The sequence below is a fragment of the Phoca vitulina genome, unplaced genomic scaffold (genome assembly GCF_004348235.1).
Source record: "Phoca vitulina isolate PV1807 unplaced genomic scaffold, GSC_HSeal_1.0 scaffold8, whole genome shotgun sequence".
In the NCBI taxonomy this organism is placed as follows: Eukaryota; Metazoa; Chordata; class Mammalia; order Carnivora; family Phocidae; genus Phoca; species Phoca vitulina.
The window spans coordinates 60,223,915-60,246,851 of record NW_022589711.1 but is presented as its reverse complement, the minus strand read 5'-3'; the positions used below and the strand labels follow the sequence as shown (position 1 = coordinate 60,246,851).

General features: G+C 34.6%; 1 protein-coding gene across 6 annotated transcripts in view; it reads left to right on the top strand.

Annotated features, from left to right (window-relative positions):
* The window catches only part of ATP11B (ATPase phospholipid transporting 11B (putative)), a 122,398-nt gene that overhangs the window by 7,425 nt on the left and 92,036 nt on the right, over window positions 1–22,937 (top strand). For all 6 annotated transcript variants that reach the window (XM_032407109.1, XM_032407106.1, XM_032407110.1 and 3 more), the window contains exons 2-3: window positions 16,353–16,469; window positions 22,085–22,174. In XM_032407109.1, the coding sequence (XP_032263000.1) occupies window positions 16,353–16,469; window positions 22,085–22,174 (207 nt within the window). The remainder of the gene's footprint in view (window positions 1–16,352; window positions 16,470–22,084; window positions 22,175–22,937) is intronic.

The window sequence follows — 22,937 nt, the reverse complement described above, 5'->3', positions numbered from 1 at the left end:
GAGATTAAGAGTGTCTTACGGTTTGTCTCCCTCTCTGGTTTCATCTTGTTTCATTTTTCCCTCCCTTTCCCTATGATCTTCTGTCTTGTTTCTCAAATTCCTCACATCAGTATAACACATCTTTATCCATTTATCTATTGATGGACACTTGGGCTGCTTCCATAATTTGGCTATTGTAAGTAATGCTGCTATAAACATAAGGGTGCATGTATCCCTTTCAATTAGAGTTTTTGTATTTGGGGGATAAATACCCAGTAGTATAATTACTGGTTCATAGGATAGTTCCATTTTTAACTTTTTGAGGACTCTCCATACTGTTTTCCATAGTGGATGCACCAGTTTGCACTCCTACCAATAGTGCACAAGGGTTCCTATTTCTCCACATCCTCTGCAACACCAATTGTTTCTTGTGTTTTTTATTTTAGCCATTCTGATAGGTGTGAGGTGATATCACATTGTAGTTTTGATTTGCAGTTCTCTGATGACAAGTGATGTTAAGCATCTTTTCATGTGTCTTTTGACCATCTGTATTTCTTCTTTGGAGAAAATCTATTCATGTCTTCTGCCCATTTTTTAATTGGATCATTTGCTTTATGGGTGTTGTATAAGTTCTTTATATACTGTGGATACTAAACCTTTAATGGATATGTCATTTGCAAATATGTTCTCCCATTCAGTAGGTTGTCTTTTAGTTTTGTCGATTGTTTCCTTTGCTGTGCAGAAGCTTTTTATTTTGATGTAGTCCCAATAGTTTATTTTTGCTTTTATTTCCCTTGCCTTTGGAGACATACCTAGAAAAATTTGCTGCCTCCAGTGTTGGAAAAATTACTGCCTTTTCTCTCTTCTAGGATGTTTATAGTTTCAGGTGTCACATTTAGGTCTGATTGCTGTGGCTAGGACTTCCAGTACTATGTTAAATCCAGTACTTTGTTAAATAACAGTGCTGAGAGTGGACATCCCTGTCTTGTTCCTGATCCTGGGAGAAACGTTATCAGTTTTTCCCCATTGAGTATGATGTTAGCTGTGGGGTTTTATATTGGACTTTATTATGTTAAGGTATGTTCCCTTGAATCCTACTTTGTTGTGGGATGAATGGATGTCCTACTTTGTCAGGTGCTTTTTCTGCATCTATTGAAATGATCATATGGTTTTTATCCCTTCTTTTATTGGTGTGATGTATCACATTGATTGACTTGTGAATATTGAACCACCCTTGCATCCCAGAGATAAGTCCCACTGATTGTGATGAATCATTTTTTTAATGTATCATTGGATTTGGTTTGCTAATAGTTTGTTGAGGATTTTTGCATCTATGTTGATCAGAGATATTGGCCTGTAGTTCTCTTTTTCTGTAGTGTCTTTATCTGGTTTTGGTATCAGGGTAATACTGGCTTCATAGAATGAATTAAAAAGTTTTCCTTCCTTTTCTATTTTTTGGACAAGTTTGGGAAGAATAGGTATTATCTCTTCCTTAAATGTTTGGTAGAATTTACCTGTGAAGCCATCTGGTCCTGGACTTTTTGTTTGTTGGGAGTTTTTTGATTATTAATTCAATTTCACTACTGGTAATTGGTCTGTTCAAATTTTCTATCTCTTCCTGATTCATTTCTGGGAGGCTATGTGTTTCTAGGGATTTATCCATGTCTTCTAGGTTGTCCAATTTGTTGGCATATAATTTTTCATAATATTCTGTTACAATCTTTTGTATTTCTGTGGTGCTGGTTGTTATTTCTCCCCTTTCCTTTCTGATTTTATTTATTTGTGTGTTCTCTCTCTCTCTCTCTTTTTTTATGAGTCTGGCTAAAGGTTTATCAATTTTTTTGATCTTTTCAAAGAACTAGTTCCTGGTTTCATTGATCTGTTCTTTTTTTTTTTTTTAGTTTCTATTTCATTTATTTTTGCTCTAATCTTTATTATAATTTCCTTCCTTCTAATTTTGGGTTTTGTTTGTTTTTCTTTTTTTGGATCGTTTAGGTATAAGGATAGGTCGTTTATTTGGGATTTTTCTTTCTTCTTTAGATAGGCCTGTATTGCTATAAACTTCCCTCTTAGAAAGCTTTTGCTGGGGCGCCTCAGTTGGGCGTCTATCTTCGCCTCAGGTCATGATCCTGGGATCCTGGGATTGAGCCCCACATCGGGCTCCCTGCTCAGCAGAGAGCCTGCTTCTCCCTCTCCCTCTGCTACACCCCTTGCTTGTACTCTCTCTCTCTGTCAGATAAATAAATAAAATCTTAAAAAAAAAAAAAAAAGCTTTTGCTGCATCCCAAGGATTTTGGACAATTGTGTTGTCATTTTCATTTGTCTCCATGTATTTTTTTATTTTCTCTATGATTCCTTGGTTGACCCATTCATTGTTTAGTAGCATGTTATTTAACCTCCATGTATTTGTGTGCTTTCTAGGTTTTTTCCTTGTGGTTGATTTTTGGTTTAATAGCATTATGGTCAGAAAAGATGCATGGTATTACTTTGATCTTTTTGAATTTGTTGAGACTTGTTTTGTGGCCTACTATGTGATCTGTTCTGGAGAATGTTCCATGTGCACTTGAAAAGAATGTGTATTCTGCTGTTTTAGGATGGAGTGTTCTGAATATATCTGTTAGATCCATCTGATCCAATGTGTCATTCGAAGCCAACAAATTTCCTTGTTGATTTTCTGCTTGGATCATCTATCCATTGATGTTAAGTGGAGTGTTATGCACTGTCTTAATTATAGTATTTTTATAAGTCTTGATATCTGGCTGAGCAGACCCCAGTCCTTTTTTTTCTTTCAGAATTGCATTGAACTTTACTATTCCATATGCTGTTTATAATCGGTTTGTCTAATTCTGTGGAGAATCTTTCTAGGATTTTGATTGGCTTTGTATTGAATTTGGTAAGTTCCTTTTCATATTTTTTTCTTTGATGAGGTAGAAGCTATGGATTGTATTTCATGATTTTCTACCTATAACGGTTGAGTATCTCTATCCACATACAAATAATATAGGGATTTAAGTTTTAACTCCAGTATTTCTTCTTTCACCTTCCACATTACTATTATGTAATAGTTTGGTTCTGCTTTTTTCCTTTTATCAGCTTTATTAAGACTTATCTCACATACTGTACAGTTTACCCATTTAAAATATTCAGTTTTTTTAGTATATCCATAGAATTGTGCAGCCATCACCACAGTCCAATGCTAGAACATTTTTATACCCCCTAAAAGAAACTCCCTGCCAATTAACTTCCACTTTCCATCCCCCCAAACCTCTAGCCCCCAGCCCTAATCAATCACTAATCTAACTCACCATTGTTTCTTGTGTACCACCTCATCTCTCTGGGTTCACTTTTTTAATAAAATACATCCTTTAGTAATTTTTAAGCAAGGGTTTGGAGGGATGATCTGTTTTAGTTTTTATGTCTTTATTTCATAATTATTATTGAACACTAATTTAGGTAGATACACAATTCTAGATTAACATTTACTTTCAACATATTGAAGGTACTTCTTATTCAACTGCTTTCTGACATTTATAATTGCTGGTATAAAATATGTTTTTAATCTAATTGCCATTACTGTTGGTAATCTGTGTCCCATTGATTTTAAGATTATCTCTTTGTCCTTGATATTTTGCAATTTTATTTTGCTGTATCTGTCATATTTTTTCATGTTTTTCCTGCTCTGCACTTGTGTCTGCTTTCAATCTGAAGGCTTTATTGCTATGGTTCAGAAAATTTTTCAGCCATTTTTTTTCTTTAAATATTGCTTCTCAGCCTTTAATTTTCTCAGTCTAGAACTCTTGCTTGATACTAATCTGTCTTCTATGGCTTTTAACTTCTTTTTCATATTTTTCATCTATTTTCTCTCTGTGCTGCTTTCACTGTGAATTCCTTAGTTCTAGCTTCCAGTTCACTAATTCTCTCACCTGTGTCCAGTCTAGAGTTCATCCTGTCCTCCGAATTTTTAATTTAAATGACTGTTTTTTATTTCCAGAATTTATTGGATCTCTCAATTCCATCTTTTCTTGATGCATATCTGCTTGGTTTTTCTCAGAATATTTCCTTTTTTAAAAAAGTAGATATTATTATCTCTTTGGAGGTTTTATACATATTTAAAGGTATGCAGCTTTTTTCAGCTTCCTTTTCGGTTGAACCTGACCCTAGGGCCCAGGTACAAAGGGGTGCTGTTAATCCTTATCATGCCATAGGAACTGAACTTCAAACTGCTTCTTTCCAGACACAGAGTCCCAAAGGCTCAGCCCCTGATTACAGAAATGGTTATCTTATTTTAAGGCTAGCTAAGTCTTCTTAATTAAAGAAAAAAAGATATTTTATCCATGTTTGCTTTTGTGAAGAAAAGGGAAGGGCTCAAAGTGTGGACTTTTCCAAGGTCAGTAGCTAATGAATACCAGTGGCAAGACTTGAACCCAGAGAGTTTTTCCAGGGAGTTTAGCAGTGTGGAAGAGAATTAGCAACAGCAGCAGTTTTCCCTGTATCTCTCATTCCCAATCCTGCCATCTTAAGTCTGTTCAAGAGTGAGGCAAGGCTAGAAAATGAGTTAGGAGAAATTTCTAGGTGGCAGCGGTACTCTGGAGTGACAGGTTTATAGAGGAAAAGGAGAGAAATGATCAAGAGTTCTTTTAGTTACTCAGCAATGGCCATTCTCAAGTTGACGTAATATTTTAGGGACCAGAAAAAGTTAGGACTTGCTTGTACCTTAATGTGTATCTCCTCTTGAAAATGTTATCTACCATAAAATGCAGTACATATAAATTGGATTTGAATAGCATGGCAAATTTTTTGGAATTTTTTCAAGTTTTTAATTTCCTTTTTGTCTGTTCTGAACCTTAGGGACTCAAAATTTTATTTTGAAGTTTGACAAGTTTGTGGTATTGAAATAGAAATTGGAAATGCTGAAAAAATATACTCCATTTTTGTTAATAACTTTTATTATATCTGTAATGAAATTATGTCATACATTTAACTCTGTTCAGAAAGGTGTATTTGATAATTTTCTATAGGGAAAAAAGTGAGTCATCAGGGCCAGCTGGGTGGCTCAGCTGTTAAGCGTCTGCCTTCGGCTCAGGTTAGGATCCCAGGATCCTGGGATCGAGTTCCGCATCAGGCTCCCTGCTCAGCGGGAAGCCTGCTTCTCCCTCTCCCACTCCCTCTGCTTGTGTTCCCTCTCTCGCTGTCTCTCTCTCTGTCAAATAAATAAAATCTTAAAAAAAACGAGTCATCTAATGAGTTACTACTATTTCAGTCAAAATTTTACTTGATATTTTGTTTCTTTTTGGTGCTTATTAAGAGGCCTTATTTTTTCTAAATGAAGTTTTATCCAGAACAGAGGCCCTAACTTCTATTTTGGTATTTCCACCGTACTGAGCATAATACCTAATATATAGTCAATGCTCATAATATTTATAAATTGAATTTTTAAAAATTAAATTATAGGATAGTTTAATAAATGACATACTAAGTAGCTTGATATTTCAGAATGTTCAGATATTTTTACTGAAATTTGGTACAGTGCCTCATATAGTATCAAGCACATTTTTCCCAGTAAATACTTGTGTTACATATTGGTATTGTAAGATTTTGCTTTGAAGAGTCCTTTGCCTTGAGTGCAATTGGTAGACAAAGCTTAAGTAGTATGTAGTCGGTTCAGGTCTTAATCATCTGTTACCTAGGAAATTGTTTCTTTACTCTTGCATCTCCTGAACTACAAAGGGAATATAGATATTCTTGCTTATCTCAGTTCTCCACTGTACTCTTTAATATACAAATTTGAAAAATGCTAACAAAGAGGTGAAGGTGGACTTGATTCTTTACTATTGAAAGGTAAGTGGTTCTCTAACGTGTGTTTTCCTATTGAAATTTAAAAGTAAAGACACTGGCCTCTATCTAGATATTCAGCAGACCCCCTGACTTTATGGCTCCAACTCTTTATGCAAATTTAAAGGAAACTGGTGCAGTGCCTACTCAGTGTTGATCAGCCCTTTTTCCAGCACATATTTGCAGAATTTGAAAAAAAAAGAAACTTAGGAATTTATTAGGAGACAGTAAAAGTCAGAATTCTTAAGTAATCAGAGATGCTTTTAACAGTTTTTATAATATCTCCTAGACCATGAGTTCCCTAATGATGATGTTTCCTATAGCTTGAGATCAAGTTGTCAGTGATCTATGCAAAATGAGAAAAACTAGGTTAGTGTAATGCACCTATGGCCGTGTGTGTGTGTGTGTGTGTGTGTGTGTGTGTGTATTTGCTTACATTCGTAGATGTACTTGTTTTTGAGAACTGTATTTTTTTAACTTTTATTTTTTTATTTTTATTTTTTTAAAGATTTTATTTTGTTTATTTGACAGAGAGAGACACAGCGAGAGAGGGAACACAAGCAGGGGGGAGTGAGAGAGGGAGAAGCAGGCTTCCCGCCGAGCAGGGAGCCCGATGTGGGGCTCGATCCCAGGACCCTGGGATCATGACCTGAGCCGAAGGCAGATGCTTAACGACTGAGCCACCCAGGCGCCCCTATTTTTTTAACTTTTAAAAAATAAACTTTTTTATCTTAGAATACTTTCAGATTTATAGAAAAGTTGCAAAAGAATACTGAGAATTCCTGTAGATTCCCTTCACCCAGTTTCTCTCTCTCTCTTTTATTTATTTTTTATTTTTATTTTATTTTTTTAGATTTTATTTATTTATTTGACAGAGACACAGCGAGAGAGGGAACATAAGCAGGAGGAGTGGGAGAGGGAGAAGCAGGCTTCCCGCTGAGCAGGGAGCCGACGTGGGGCTTGATCTGAGATCATGACCCGAGCTGAAGGCAGACGCCTAACGACTGAGCCACCCAGGTGCCCCTCTAGCTCTCTTTTAAATAAGATTTTATTTATTTATTTTAGAGAGAGAGAGACAGAGTGCCTGTGAGAGCCTGTGAGCTGGAGCAGGGGCAGAGGGGGAGGGACAGAAGCAGACTCCCTGCTGATGACAGATGTTGGGCTCTCAGGGCTCGATCTCAGGCTCCTGAGATCATGATTTGAGCTGAAATCAAGAGTGGGATGCTCAACTGACTGAGCCACCCAGACGCCCCACACCCACTTTCTCTTATTGTTAACATCTTATATTACTAGGCTACACTTGTTACACTAATGAACCAATACTAACGCGTTATTATTAGTTAAGCTCCATACTTTATTCAGACATTGTTATTTTTTCAAGAAAATTCTTTCTTCTTCAAAATCCCATCTGGGATAACATATTACATTTAGTAATTCCCTGGTCTTCAATAATTTTTTCTTTCTCATAGCTTTGTTTTTCTCTGTCTTTATCAGATTTTTCATTTCAAACCTGAATATATGATTCGTTTACACTAAAAAAAAAATCTTTCATTTGATCCAGCTGTAGTTAATCACTCTCCCCACTTCCCCACTCTCCTCTTCATCCCCATTTAATCAATACGCTGTAGCCCTTTTAACTTTACTCAAACTGTGTTGACAAAAGCCACCAGTGATTTCCTAATTATTAAATTCAGCACTCTTTTTTTCAGTTCTCATTTCTCTTTACGGTATATGAAATAATTCCTTCTTGCAACTTCTTCCTGTGTTTCTGCCATACTACTTCTCTGTTTTCCTTCCTGTCTGGTGATCTTTCTCCTTTGCTTATTCCTTCTCTCCCATGTGTATCTTAAATGATAGCCTTGAGAATTCCATCTCTTGCTCTTATTCTCTTCTTCCTCTGTACACTCATAATAGGCAGTCTCATACATGTTTTTTTTTTTTTTAATTTTAACTATCATCATTATGCTTGCTGGGTTCCAATCTCAAGTCCAGCCCTCTTTCCTTAACATCTAAACAAAAATATCCAGTTGCTTTCTAGATAACTATGCAGGGAGTCCCATGTTGAAATCAGAAAATAATTCTAGTCTGATCTTAAATACATGAGTAGAAATAGGAAGTTAGGTGATATCTGAGGTAAATAAGGCCAAATCACTAAGGTTTTATCAACTCCACGTGGGCAGGGACCAAGTCATCTATTTTTATCACCTGTGGTCCTTAGCTTACTACAGAGCACATAGAAAGTACTCAAATACTCTTTGCATGCTAAAGTAAATTCTTTTCATTACATGTAGAAGTCAAGAATTGCAGATCAGCAGTACAGTTTTAATAGTCATTATGCAAGGTAAATGAACTGCTTGCTCCCTGGAAGAACTGCAAATAAGCTAAAATACTCTTGTGTGTTTTTAAAAATAAATTTTTAGAATTATGTCAGTTGGACCCAGTGTTGCTAAATAATAATTTCTCTGCTTAAAGTTTAATTTTCAAATTTTTGTAACAATAGTTTCAAGATTTGCTGGGTCCTGTTTGTTTTACCTTGTATGGACATGTTTTATTTTCTTCATGTTTCTCAGGTTCCCAGCAATATAAAATTAATAAGGTAATTATCATTTTTCTACCCTGCTGTTTTCTACTCTTTGTTTCATTTCTTGTCTAAACAGCTAAGTAGGATTCACTTAGCATCTCTGTTCTTTAACTTCAATATATTTTTATGTTGTTATTGTTTATAATTTTTTACCTAATACATTACCCTGTTTAAATCTGTACTTGGAAATATTTGTTGTGGTTTCCTGGTATGAATACTGGCTATACTGTACTGCTCATGGTAAAAGCAGCAGCTTCTAACTTAAGGGATTCTGTTATAGACCCAAAACAGTCTTATAACTTATATTTTGGTCTCCCAAGTACCTAGTTGCTTTTCCACCCTATCAGACCCTAACAAATATTTTATAAATTCTTCATCCCTTCTTATCCTGTGTTAAAGTTTAAATACATAACCTGACTGACTACTTAATAGCTTCTTTAAAAAATCAACATCAAAACTGAAGTTGTTATATGAAGGAAAAATAAAGAAATACACTTATTAAATATACCTATTTCAGTATGTAAATGTGCAGTCATGATGTCAGTATACATAATAATCAAATGGTATCATCATTGTGAATCCATGGCCACTAATGCAGACTGCTGTGAAAGTGTAGTGCACAGGCATACCTTGGAGATGTTGTGGGTTCAGTTCCAGAGCACTGCACATAATAAAGGGAGTATCACAATATAGCAAGTCGAATGAATTTTTTGGTTTCCTAGTGCATATAAAATTTATGTTTATACTATATTAAGTTTGCAGCAGTATATGTCTAAAAAAGCTATGTACATACCTCTGTTTAAAAATACTTTATTGCTAAAAAATGCTAACAATAGTCTCAGCTTTCAGCAAGTCGTAATCTTTTTGCTGGTGAAGGGTCTTGCCTGGATGTTGATGGCTGCTGACTGATGAGGGTGATGGTTGCTAGAAGTTGGGGTGGCTGTGCCAGTTCTTTCCTAAATAAATAGGATTCACCCTGTGTCTCTGTTCTTTGACTTCAATATGCTTTTTCATGTTGTTGTTTAGAATTTTGTGGTTGTGTCTTTGTGCTTGATATTTTTAAATATTAAACTTTGGATATACTGTGTAAAAGATCTGTTTTTTGATTGACAACATGTCTCCAGCCTGTCTCAGTTATAACTCATTGCTTCTGATATTCTAAGGAGGACCTATAAGCCATCTTCATTGCTACTGCTGTGTATGATTGTGAGGGGAGAAGGAGAAGGCTCGGAAGTATTTGAGAAACCTGTGTAGAAATTTCTTTTCAGGGGCCCCTGGTGGCTCAGTCGGTTAAGCATTGGACTCTTGATCTCGGCTCAGGTCATGATCTCAGGGTATTGAGATAGAGCCCCATGTCAGGCTCCATGTGGAGCCTGCTTAAGAATCTTTCCTCTCTTTGCCCTTCCCCTTGCTCACACGTGTGTGCGCGCTCTCTCGCTCTCTTTCTCTCCCGTGCGCGTGCACATGCGTGCACTAAAAAAAGAAATTTCTTTTTACCCATCTGTCTCTAATTTGGATACCACAGTTAGAAGATTTACCAGTTTCGCTTCTTGTCTAGTCAGTGTTCAACCTGATAGGCAGAACAGCAACAAAAAAAATCAAATTTAGGGTTTTTAGTCTATGATTTTTAAATTTGATCTAAACTAAAACAGCCTCACACATTTATTTTTATTATAAATGTCTCTGTTGCCATACATGGAAATCACCAGTCTAACAGAAGACATTCATTATTATAATGGTTGAATTATGACCAAATAGGACTCTTCTAATCCATCAGAAAATTTCAAATGGATGAAATTGATTTTTTTAATTGATATTTTAATTGTGGTAATAGATATATAACAAAATTTATCATTTTAACCATTTTTAAGTCTACAGTTCTGTAGCATTAAGTACATTCACATTGTTGTGCAGCCATCACCACCATCCATGTCCTGAACTTTTTTATCTTCCCAAACTGAAACTCTGTAACCTTTAAACACAAACTCCCTATGCTCCCATTCACTAAACAGCTGGCTGACTGAATTTGGCTATTTCTTGTATAAGAGGAATCATACGGGGGCACCTGGGTGGCTCAGTCGGTTAAGTGACTCTTGGTTTCAGCTCAGGTCATGATCTCAGGGTTGTGGGATCGAGCACTATGTTGGGCTCCCTACTAAACAGGGAGTCTGCCGGAGATTCTCTCTTCCTCTCCCTTTGTCCCTCCCCCTGCTTGTGTGTGAATATGCGTGCGTGCTCTCTCAAATAAATAAATCTTTTAAAAAAAGAGGAATCATACAGTATTTTTCTTTTGTGACAGGCTTATTTCACTTAGCATAATCTCTTTCAGGTATATCCATGCTGTAGCATGTGTCAGAATTTCCTTTTTTAAGGCTGAATAATAGCTCATTGTGTATATGTGCCATATGTTGTTTATCCATTCATCTGTTGATGAACACTTGTGTTGCTTCCACCTTTTGGATATTGTGAATAATACTGCCTTGAACATGGGTATACAAATATCTGTTCAAGGCTCTGGTTTCATGTCTTTTGAGTATGTACCCAGAAGTGGAATTGATGGATCATATATGATTATTCTGTATTTACTTTTTTTGAAGAGTTTCCATATTTCCACTGAGGCTATACCACTTTTACATTACTGCTGGCAATGCACAAGTATTCCAATTTCTCCACGTTCTTGCCAGTGCTAATTGTTTTCTGTTTTGGTGTGGTTTTTTTTCTGATAATAGCCATCCTGATGGGTGGTAGGTGGTATCTCATTGTGGTTTTGATTTGCATTTCCCTAATAGAATTTGGTTTCTTTGACATCCAGAAATGAACCCCAATCAACTGTAAAGCTTTAACAAATGGCTTTGATGAGAATAAGATAAATCTAGGAACAGCAAAATGAAAAGCTTCTTATGAGCCTTTCTTTTACTAGTAATAGTAGATTTCACTTTGCAGAATCACTCTTAAAGTTTTTCCGTTTTCATTTAAATATCATTGAATTTAAATTTAATTTGGTAGAAAAGTTGTTAAAGATATTTAAAAACTAAACCTGGAACCTCAAAACTAGAGAATTTAGCCCATTCAGTAAATATTCATTAAGTAATTAATTGGTACATGCTGCCTTTAAGAATCTTCAGTCTGGAGGGGGAGATGGATATACAGACAAGCAATTACTATTCCGTTTAATAAAATCCATAATGAAAGTGTGCAAAAGGTTTGGTGAGCATAATAAATAACAGGTGCCTTCCTTTGTTTCTGGGGAAAAAGGAGTGTCAGGTAAAACTCCACTGAGAAGGAAACTCTTAAGCTGAAACTTGAAGGATGAAGAGGCTTTTGCTGGAGGTGTATAGGAAATCAAGTTTGGGAAGTAATATAACCCATCAGAGATGAGCTTCCTGTAGTAAAGCATTGACAGATGATTTAAGAATTTGAGTCAAAGATCACTCTAAATTTTATATCATATAGTTAGAAAGCCAGTCCTAACCCACCATTGCAGTAAGCCAAAGTTCCTAGAAGCCCAGACTGGTTTGATAGATGGCAAACAACCTTAAGTCCTAAAATGAAAATTATATAACATGAAATAAAAATGTTTAATTATTGTGTTTGTTTATATCACGGGCATTTTAAGTTATTCTCTGTCACCTTCCTTTCTGTTAACAGTGTAAAATTATCTTGCTCTTACCGTACCTTCATATAGGTGTATTTTATTTAAAGTCTATGTCCAGTAAACAGTAATTCACAATTAAGTTTATAGATTTGGTAAAATACACTAAATCATTCTTTCCCAGTATCATTAAATTTTTGCTAGGCCATTTTCATGTGCCTTTGTACATTGGAGCATACAGCCAACAAAAATTACTTTCTGTCATATAATAAAGTGTGTGACATAAAGCTTTTGTTCATATATTTTAATAAAAATGGTATTGAAGTTTTGACTCTGAAGCTTCTTTTTTTGTTTTTTAGTTTTGGTGGGTTTTTTGGTGTGTGGTTTGTTTTGAAGCTTTTTTCTTTATATTTTAGAGTAAATAAATCACATAAGAATAAGAAGCGCAAATTTACTTTGATCACTGAACCCTAAAGATGATGTTTTCTTAGTTATGTTAAAGAAGTGTAACAATTTTAATTATAGGACTATGGTTTTAGTCTCTTGTTAGTGCTTTTATTTGTAATGTTTGTATTTTTCATAAAATCTTTGAGCTTTTAAGATTATGGAGAGGCTGGTATAGTTGGTATGAAAATGTAAAATGTTATGATTCATTTCTAGGTACTGCTGTGTGCCAAAGACTAACTTCTAAAAATTACAAAGCTGTTTACTAGTTTGGTTTCCCTAGGTCTCATCAGTTTGTGGTTACAAAAGGAGTCTCTTTTCAAACCAATCCTGTTTGTTGTCAGTTCTTCCCCAAGAAGCCATCCTGAGATTTTTTGCTACCTTACTCACTTTTTTTTTAATACCTGTGACTTTAACATATGCTCACAAATTCAGACTGAAAAGAGGTTTTGAATTTCATACTTTCAAAGAATATGAGAGTTTTTTATTTTTAAATAGTTTAAATTTGTGTGCTTCCAAAGCATAGACGCTACTTTTTAGCAGGAATTAAAATAGAATCAGGGTGACTAGAATAGCATTAATCTATCTTGGTTTCTTTGCCCAGGGCAAGATGAAATCAGAGGAGAACGAAGCAGGCTAGCACCAAGGAGTTAAAGGTGTGAATGGGTAGTCTGAGATGACAAGAGAAAATGTAATGTGTGCCAACCCTGGCATGTAGCCTTGACCTAGTGATTAGGAAGTTCAGACTGTATTTCTTTCTCAGTGCCATGACTTGCAGTTAATCCTTGCTAGAAAAGCATGGAATACTTGAACCTCACACTAACAGTATAGCTGTACAGTTACTTTTGATACAATGTTTGTTTAGACTCCTTTTAAAAAGAGTAGAGGTGTTATTGAAACATAGATTCTCTTTTAAAATCTGCAATATTGAGATGGAGTACTGACTATAAAGCAAGTAAAGTAGGTAAGTGGTTTTAAGCTTCTTTACGTCATGAAAAATCAATGAAACCTGTGCTCACTCTCATCAGAAAAATGTACATGTTATGCAGATTTGCATACAGTTTCAGAGATTCACAGACCTGAAGCTCATTTATGGATCCTGCTCTAAGTCATTTTTTTAATTTTTGGACAATTTTATTCTTTTATTTTTATTTCTTGTGGCTGACTTAATTTGTTGCAGAGAAGGTGATGCTAATGAACTAAAGTTAGAGGGTTTTTCCATAAGGGATATCTAGTTGTCCCAAATATAAAATTTATACCGTCATAAATATAAAATTTAACTGTTTTGTGTGGAAAAAAAAAAATACCCACACCTATAGGCATACCATTGATTATAAAATGATTGAGATCATGTGTATTAATTACAACTGAAAAAACTGAAAATGTATAAGTGGATGTTATAGAATAAGGAAAAACTCATCATTCTCCTTTTGGAATTATGTTAAATTATGATATTTTGGAATATAGTGATTCTGCATTTAAAATTCATTTTAATTTAAAATTGATTTTATTTTTAAAACATTTCAATATATCCCCTTGAAATAATTGTAGAAATCTAAGGAGTTTCAAAACTTTAGTATGTGATTACTGGTACAGCCAGTAGAGATGAATGGAGAAGGATGAGTATTTGCTTCCTAGAAAGTCATGAATGAGATGTTGCAATATATAAATAACATATGTAATTTGGGGGAGTCTTTGGCTTTTTGTTTCGTCACTTTAGATGTACATAGTAATACATTCCAGTCATGGTGGAATTTAGCGAAAAATAAAATTCATCAATTGTTCTCAGTCTCACTTGTCTTGACATCTTCTTAAAGATTTATATATTCTTGAGCACCTGGGTGGCTCAGTCAGTTAGTCATCTGACTATCAATTTCATTTCAGGTCATGATCTCAGGGTCATGAGATCGAGCCTTACATCAGGCTCCACACAGAGCACGGGAGCCTGCTTAAGATTCTTTCTCCCTCTCCCTCTGTGCCACCCTCACGTGAACACACATGCACATGCACTTGCTCGCTGTCTTAAAAAAAAAAAAAAAGATTTATATATTCTTTCAGAACCACAAATTTACTTTTTTTAATTTAATTTATCCCAAAAGCTTACATACATGGTATGTAACTTACTATTATTTTTACATGGTTACAGAGTGGATGTGGAATAAATATGCCTCATGTGGTCTAATGTTCCAGTTACCTGTGTCTGTCCCTCTTGTAACTTTATGAACTTTACTGGAAAACTTCATCTGAACCTCCTTTGAGAAATACAGCCACAGATTACAGCAGTAGCATGTAAACTCTTTGTTCATTCATTTTTATTTATTGAGTTGGAGCATATTGTGATTTGCTTGAGTAATTAACAAATCACAGAATCCTACATGGATTAACATGGTACTTAAACTCAATAAATATTTGTTGAATGGATAATGGCATATATCTATAAGATGATTGCAATATTCTAGATAGAGCAATGAGTTCCAACTCCAGTTTTGAGACCTGCCTTTTTCCCATGAGTTATTATAGGGAACAATTATGAAATGTTTAAAGGAAAATTTATGAGGAAGATAAATATGCATGCCACATTTTATCTTTGAAGAAACTGATTTTGAAATCAGACACATAATGGCACATTCACATCCACAAAATGTGGTCATCACTATAAATAGCATGAACAAATAAAATGAAACTTCATGGTTTTTTTATGGAACATACAAATGCATTTAATTTTCACAGTCTTGTACTAGCTATTTCTAAGATCACAGAATAAATTTTTTTAAACTAAGAATAACAGAAGTTGAAACCTATAGATAGCACTGTTGATATTCTGATGTACTAAACAAAAATATACCTCTAGGTAATATGGGAATTTCCACTGTCTGTGTATGTATGTGCTTAATGGAAATTTTACAGGGATGCGAAGCGTTGAATGGCAGCCACATCACTTAGTAGATTACTAAATTAGAGTCCTTAATATCTACAAGTGGATCCAGAATACCAACTTTAGTTAACTTTTTAGTAAGTTAGTAGCAGTAGTAAATAGCCATTGACCACCATGAAAAAAATGAAAATCTGAGAAATTTCAAGTCATTGCCAGATAGAACCCCCCCAAAAAGGCCTTGCTTTTGTTCGTTGCTTTCAGCCTGTCAAAGGATCCCCAAGATCTGCCAAAGGATTATTGAAGATTCACTTGTCACCTAGGAAAATAGTAAAATACTGTGGCAATAAAGTGTCAGTATTCTTGTTCCAGTGAAAACTTTTACATTGGAGATCATTACTAAATGTACCTTGAGAGATGGTTTCCTAATTTTCAGGCCAGAATTATATATCCATATTTCAGGGATTTGATTGATAATATAACTAGCACAAAGAGATGATTATGTGGAATGAATCTGGGCAAGACCCTACCCAGTGCATTGTGAGGCCTGTGGGATCAAAGCTCTTTGAAACCAAGTTGATCTGGGTGTGGAAGAAATAAAATAATAAACCTTTGTCATCAGATGTGATAGGTGCTGGCTAGGCCATCACTACACAGGATTTCCACATCACTGAGTAGGAATCCGTATTAAGAAGCAAGGCAAGGAACCCACAGGAATGAAAGGGAAGGAAAGAAGTCTTATCCTCAGATGCTTCTGTAAATCTTCTATATGACTTTTTTTCCCCTTATGGTAGCATTTCTAACAGAGTATGGATCATTTTTCATTACCAGGTGTATTACCTTGTTAATTTATACTTGAGGATAATATACTAGTTTACCTGAGAAAGAAAAAAATATATGGTTTAACTTTGCTAATAATTAGATAGATTGAGCCTATATGCAATTCAAGTCTAGTAATAATATGTGTAATCTGATTAGTTAAATAAAACCAACAGTAAAGAATCATAACAACTAACCTTACTGATCATTATTTTTCTTTTGCTTGGTCTTAGGGTTTTGACCCACCACATCAAAGTGACACAAGAACCATTTACATAGCCAACAGGTTTCCTCAGAATGGCCTTTACACACCTCAGAAATTTATAGATAACCGGATCATTTCATCTAAGGTAAGCATTAACACTTAATATTAAAACTATAGATATGTTCCATTTTGTTTGAAAAGTGATTTGTATATTCTAGTATACATTTATATCCTTAAAAATTCAAGGACATGGTTGTGGCAGATTTATCTTTAACCAAAATTGTGAACTGTAAAGTAAAAGGAGTTGCCAGTTGTTAATACCAGTTAACTAACACACCAAAAATTATCCTTAGTTGCAATTAAACTGAGGAACTAATATTTATACTATGTGCCAGTCACTATGTTAGGTACATCTCATATCATTTAATTCTTACAACTTTGAGGTAGCTTTTGCCAAGCGTTATGCTCATTTTATATTTGTTTCTTCAATTAAAGCGTTAGGAAATAATTTACCTAGGGTTGCACACTAGTAAGTGACAAGATTGGAGTTTGCACTCAGTTCTATGTGACATTAAAGCCTGACTTCGTCCAATTTTACCACTCTTCTGTAAACATTTAATAGTACCAAGGTACTGCTTCACTCACATATTTTTCCTCGTTTCATTTTTTTTTCTATGACTTTTTTTTTTGAAAGATTTTATTTGAAAGAGAGCAAAAGAGAGAGATCAGAGAGGGAGAGGGAGAAGCAGACTCACCGCTGAGCAGAGAGCCTGATGCAGGGCTCGATCCCAGGACCCCGAGATCATGACCTGAGCCGAAGGCAGCTGCTTAACTGACTGAGCCACCCAGGCGCCCCTTTCTGTGACATTTTTAAGATGTCTTAGTTTATCTTGAAACTGAAGATTACAGGGTCATGCTGTCCCAATAGACTTTTCTCTCATGATGGAGGAAATGTTTTCTGTGCTGTCTGCTATGATAGCCAGTAGCTATATAGAGCTAGTTAGGCCTTGAAATGTGGCTAATGCCACTGAAGAAGCTACTTTTTAAATTTTAATTTATTTTAAATTAAATGTCAGCCATATGCAACTAGTGGTTACCTATTGGACAGTGCAGTTAGAGAGGATGTGAATTAAAGAGACTAAGGGTAAAGTTCTCCTTAGATCATTGCTGTTGCTTAATAGACCACCTTCAGAAGCATCTTTGTAGTGCACACATACTCTCTCAAATAATAAAAATAAGTAGAATCTTTAAAAAAAAAAAGGTCCTTCTTAAAAATTTTAAGTTTTTTTTTTAATTTGGGTCTAATTTAAATACACTAAAATTCACCAATTTTAAGTGTACAATTTGATGAGTTTTGACAAATGTATATATAACATGTGACCATCACAAATCAAGATATAGAATATATCCATCACTAAAAAATTAACAGCCAGTCCTCCTCCTCTTCACCTCTAGCACTAGCAACCACTGATCTGTTTTCTATAACTATAGTTTTGTCTGAATTTCATATAAATTCAGTCATATAGCGTGAGTCTTCTGTGTTTGGCTTCTTTTGATGTAACAATAATCCTGAGATTCATCTTTGTTGTTGCGTATATCAGCAGTTCATTCGTTTTTGGTGCAGAGTTCAGCTGTCAGCCTAGGTTTGGACAATTTACATTCTGAATTTGGGTCATTTTCCTTGCATGGTTCTTTCACTACCAGTATTTTCCCCTTAAATGTCCATCTACCTTTCCAGTCCTAAACTCAAATCTCTGTCATATTTTGTAATAAGGGTGTAGTTTTTCCCTACTGTTTGCTGCCATAGGTTTGAGAGTTGGATAGTATCTGTAGGGTAAGAAGCCATAGTTCACAATTCATATTCCCTCCATTTACATTTTTTAAAATTAAACTCTCTTCCAGTTTCTATCTATATTTTGGATACTTTCCAGGATCCATTTTTAAAATCTAGTTTTTGTAATTCTTATCTGCTGGGAGTTACAGGACCACTTTAGTCCTCTGCCAGTATTGAAAGCTGAGTGTCCTGGAAAACTTTTGGGATTAAATATCTTTATATGATTGTATTCAATGCAGCAGTATTAGGTTTATTGTTTTTGACCACAGTTTCAAAAATGCAGATATTTAAATAAACATTCCTTTTTTTTTTAGCATATGAGGACTCTCTCTCTCATTACTACCTTATTATTCCACTAATTCTTTCTCATAGTCCTTCCAAACTAGATTACCTGCTATTCCATAAGCCCGTGTTGAACTTCCCTACTACTGTGATTTGCTGTGATGTCATGTTGATAACTACATTTTTTATTTTTATTTATTTATTTATTTTTTTTTTTAAAGATTTTATTTATTTATTTGAGAGAGAGAGAGAGCGAGAGAGAGCACATGAGAGGGGGGAGGGTCAGATGGAGAAGCAGACTCCCTGCTGAGCAGGGAGCCCAATGCGGGACTCGATCCGGGGACTCCAGGATCATGACCTGAGCCGAAGGCAGTCGCTTAACCAACTGAGCCACCCAGGCGCCCGATAACTACATTTTTTAAATGTAGCTTTTATGTTTCTGCAGAGATTGTAGATTTCATGTTTTTATGGAAATACAAAATTCATGTTTTTGACCACAGATTCAGGAATATAGGTATTTATATAGACAGTGTCCATTTTTTCCTGACCATAAATGGGGCTGACTTTTTCTAAATTCTCTTTTAACTACCTTTCTACTCCCTTATTATTCCCATAAACTCTTCTATACTGTATTATTTTCTATCCCACAAAGTCATGATGAACTTTCCTCCTCTCTGCCTGTGTTCATGCTGTCTTTTTTTCCTGAAATGGTCTCCCTCTAATTGCCCCCTATTGCGCCTGGGTGGCTCAGGCATTGGGCGTCTGCCTTCGGCTCAGGTCATGATCCCAGGGTCCTGGGATCGAGCCCCGCATTGGGCTCCCTGCTCTGCGGGAAGCCTGCTTCTCCCTCTCCCACTCCCCCTGCTGGTGTTCCCTCTTTCGCTGTGTCTCTCTCTGTCAATAAATAAATAAAACCTTAAAAAAATAATAATAATAATAATTGCCCCCTATTTTCAGCCTATTGAATATTTACCTCTTAAAGCCCATGTCAAATATGACCTTCTTCATTAAATTTTTCTCTCACTGACTGCTTTTCATTTTAATTCTCTATATATTCCATCACTTAATCTTTGAATATAGCTATTGATATTTTGTTCTTAATTTCCTCTAATATTAAATTCTTGGGTGCCTGGGTGGCTCAGTCGTTAAGCGGCTGCCTTCAGCTCAGGTCATGATCCCAGAGTCCTGGGATCGAGTCCCACATTGGGCTCCCTGCTCGGCGGGAAGCCTGCTTCTCCCTCTCCCACTCCCCCTGCTTGTGTTCCTGCTCTCACTGTCTCTGTCAAATAAATAAATAAAATCTTTAAAAAAAAACAAAAAACAAAACAAAAAAAAAAACTTCTTGGTTTCTCTCATAGTGCAAGTGTCTTGCACATTGTAGGTACATGATATCTCTGTTTAATTTACCATAGTAACTACCTTATCTTAAATTTTAACTTCTTTGGAAAAGATTTGATTTCATAACTATGTTTTGTTTTTCTTACTAATGTCAGAATTTGAGAAAAAAGGTCAATTATATAGTCATATATATAGCTCTAAAGAAGTTATACTAATTTATTTTTATTGACCATTATTACATAATAACTAAAATTTAAAGTGTAATAAATCATTATTTTTCTTATAATATTTTTATATTGTTTAATATTTATTCTATAGTTCCTCCTCTACATATGATAGGATAAGCACAGAATTTAGCCTCGTTCAGTCTATTAATATATTTGTATTTTAGAAAACCTGGAAACAACAATTCCTAATATTTGTAAGCTAGTTTTCATAAGAAATTATTATTTATTCTGAGTTTTTCCATGTGTTATTGAACTAGCCAAAGAAAATATCCTGAGATCAATTACCCTACTTCCAATTTTTGTACTTGTTCTTTTTGAGATTCTGGAAGACAAAATATATTGTCACTGTTATGATTTAAATAGATTGATGTAAACTTAGGACGTTGCCAACTTGATTCCTATGAAATTTTATATATTTGATTTGGTGACTAAGGGTGTTACCTGGAATACTCTGACCCCTATAGGGACAACTGTCTTTTTATTCCAGTTAAGATCAGCTGGAGATGATATGACCCAAAGTTACCATCTTATATGTTCACATTGAGCAGTGAATAGAAAGCATCTACCGACATCTCTTCTCTCTAGAACCCTGAACATAATCCCCACTCCCAGATTCTGGAGCCACTGGTGGTACCACTACCATAGGAAAATATGTTTCAGATATTTTAGTAGAACTGAAAATATAATTTCACCTGAGAGAAATGTTGTTAGGTATTGTACTGCTTATATATCCTTGGGTCAAACAGGCTTTTGTGGGCTCTTCTGGGAACCTAACTCTATTTATAAAATTATTCATATGGGAAAGGACATTTCAGGTCTCAAACAACTGATGAAGTGAATTTTTCAAATAAGAAAATTCAGAAATTAGAACCATCTTAAATTGCACCAGAGAAAAGTAGGAAAACTTCCTCCTTACAAATCTCAAAATCGTCAATAACCATTAAGGCTTCATTGCCTGACATAGGATAGTTATCTGAAAAAAAATTCATTTCAACCTTATGTATGTGTGTGTGTGTTTGTGTGTGTATTCATCTGTTCTGCTAAAGTTTTGATCTTCAACTATGTGCTGAGTAGTAGTGGTAAGTGCTGGAGATAGAGCAGTAAATAAAACAATGTCCCTAGCCTCAAGAATCTTACATGCTACTGAGAGAATGTATATAGGATAAAGTAACAATACTACAAAGTGTTTTCCTGTTTCATATATGAAGTGTTGTGAGCAGTTAGTGACACAAGTAGAATTTGTACTATTTTACCCTACCCCTATAATATAGCATTATAGGCTTATATGCTTATTAGTAATATAACAACAAACACATAGAGGTTAATATGAGCCAGTTTCTGTCCTAAGTGCTTCATAGATATATTAGCTCATGTAAACCTTATAACAACCCTATACACTATGGTTATCATTTTCCTCATGTTATAGAGGCACAAAGTGGGGTGCAGAGAGATTAATCCAAGGTCATTTAAGTGACTGTCTTACTTTAAAAATTGACATTGTGACAGATTTTTATGCCTTTATGAGATATTCTTGGTGGTTATACTAGTGATCACTTATGTAAAGTATTTTTAATCTTTTTCACATTCTAGGTTATTTTTCCATATTCTGTACTTAACAAAGAATAATCAAATAATTATACCATTTCCTTTATTTCTGACATTGAGCTACATAAAATAGAAAATAAATTGTATCTAGTGTCAGCATTTTTATCAGCTCTTATTTATTTTTAACATTAGTTCAATTTTGTGTAACCAGAGTCCAAAATAAATTATTAAATGTTGTTTTAGATCTGTCATCTCCAACTCCTAAAAAATCAAGAATTTAATAGCAAAATTGGTAGGTTCCAGTTTATCTCATCTTTTTAAATTACACTAAAATTGCCAATAAATAGTATAAGAAAGAAAAAAGTATAGAATAAAAGTTCTGAAACTCTTAAAAGCCAGATAGTTTTAGTAGCGTCAAGATTTACATCATTTGTGTAAGGACTTAGTAAATCTGATTTTACTTTTCTTATTATTACATTGATATAGTGTATATTATTTTAAATATTAATTTATCCATCTCTCTCTTTTTTTTAGTATACTGTGTGGAATTTTGTTCCAAAAAATTTATTTGAACAATTCAGAAGAGTGGCAAACTTTTATTTTCTTATTATATTTTTGGTTCAGGTAAGCTTTATCACTCAATATAGAATGATTTCTAAAATTATATCTTCAGGGAAAAGTTGCATTGCATTCTAAATTATTTGACTATGGGATCTTTTTTTCTTTTCTGCAGAGCTTCCCCATTGTAATCAGGGAATATCGTGATTTAAACCACATGCAGATTTCTAAAAAATAGCCTATGAATTTTAAGATTAATTTTATTTTGTTTCATCACTGATACGCTGTGGTGTTGATAACCATAATCAAAGCCAATTTTACATTTCAGTTGCTCTGCCTCAGAACATAAATATTTTGGCTTTTAATATATAGCACATGTTTTTGGCACATTTCTGCTTACGGAACCATCTTTGTCCATGAAAATATTTTTTTGGCTTTCCCTTTGTTTTCAGTTTAAATTTTAGTTTTATTTTAAGATTTTTTTTTTTAATTTTAATTTTTAAGTATCCCCATGAGTATAGATTTTTATTCTGGGGACCATTTTCTTAAATCTGTATTCATTATAAACTCTTTTACAGTTTCTTAATTTTCATATTGTTCCTTTTTTCTCTAATATCAAAGTGTCAAGAGAACAGCTTATAAAACTTGAGTATAAGTCAAAATTTAAAAATAGTGATTGCCATTTTCTTTTAAAGGGGTTATTCTTTTCTGATGATACATTAGCAATCTCTTTCAGTGTGGCATTGAATTTTTGTATAAACTGAACTTTTCTCTCATAGAACCTGGAATTTCAGAAAAAAAAAATTGTCAAGTGATTACTTTAAAGCTT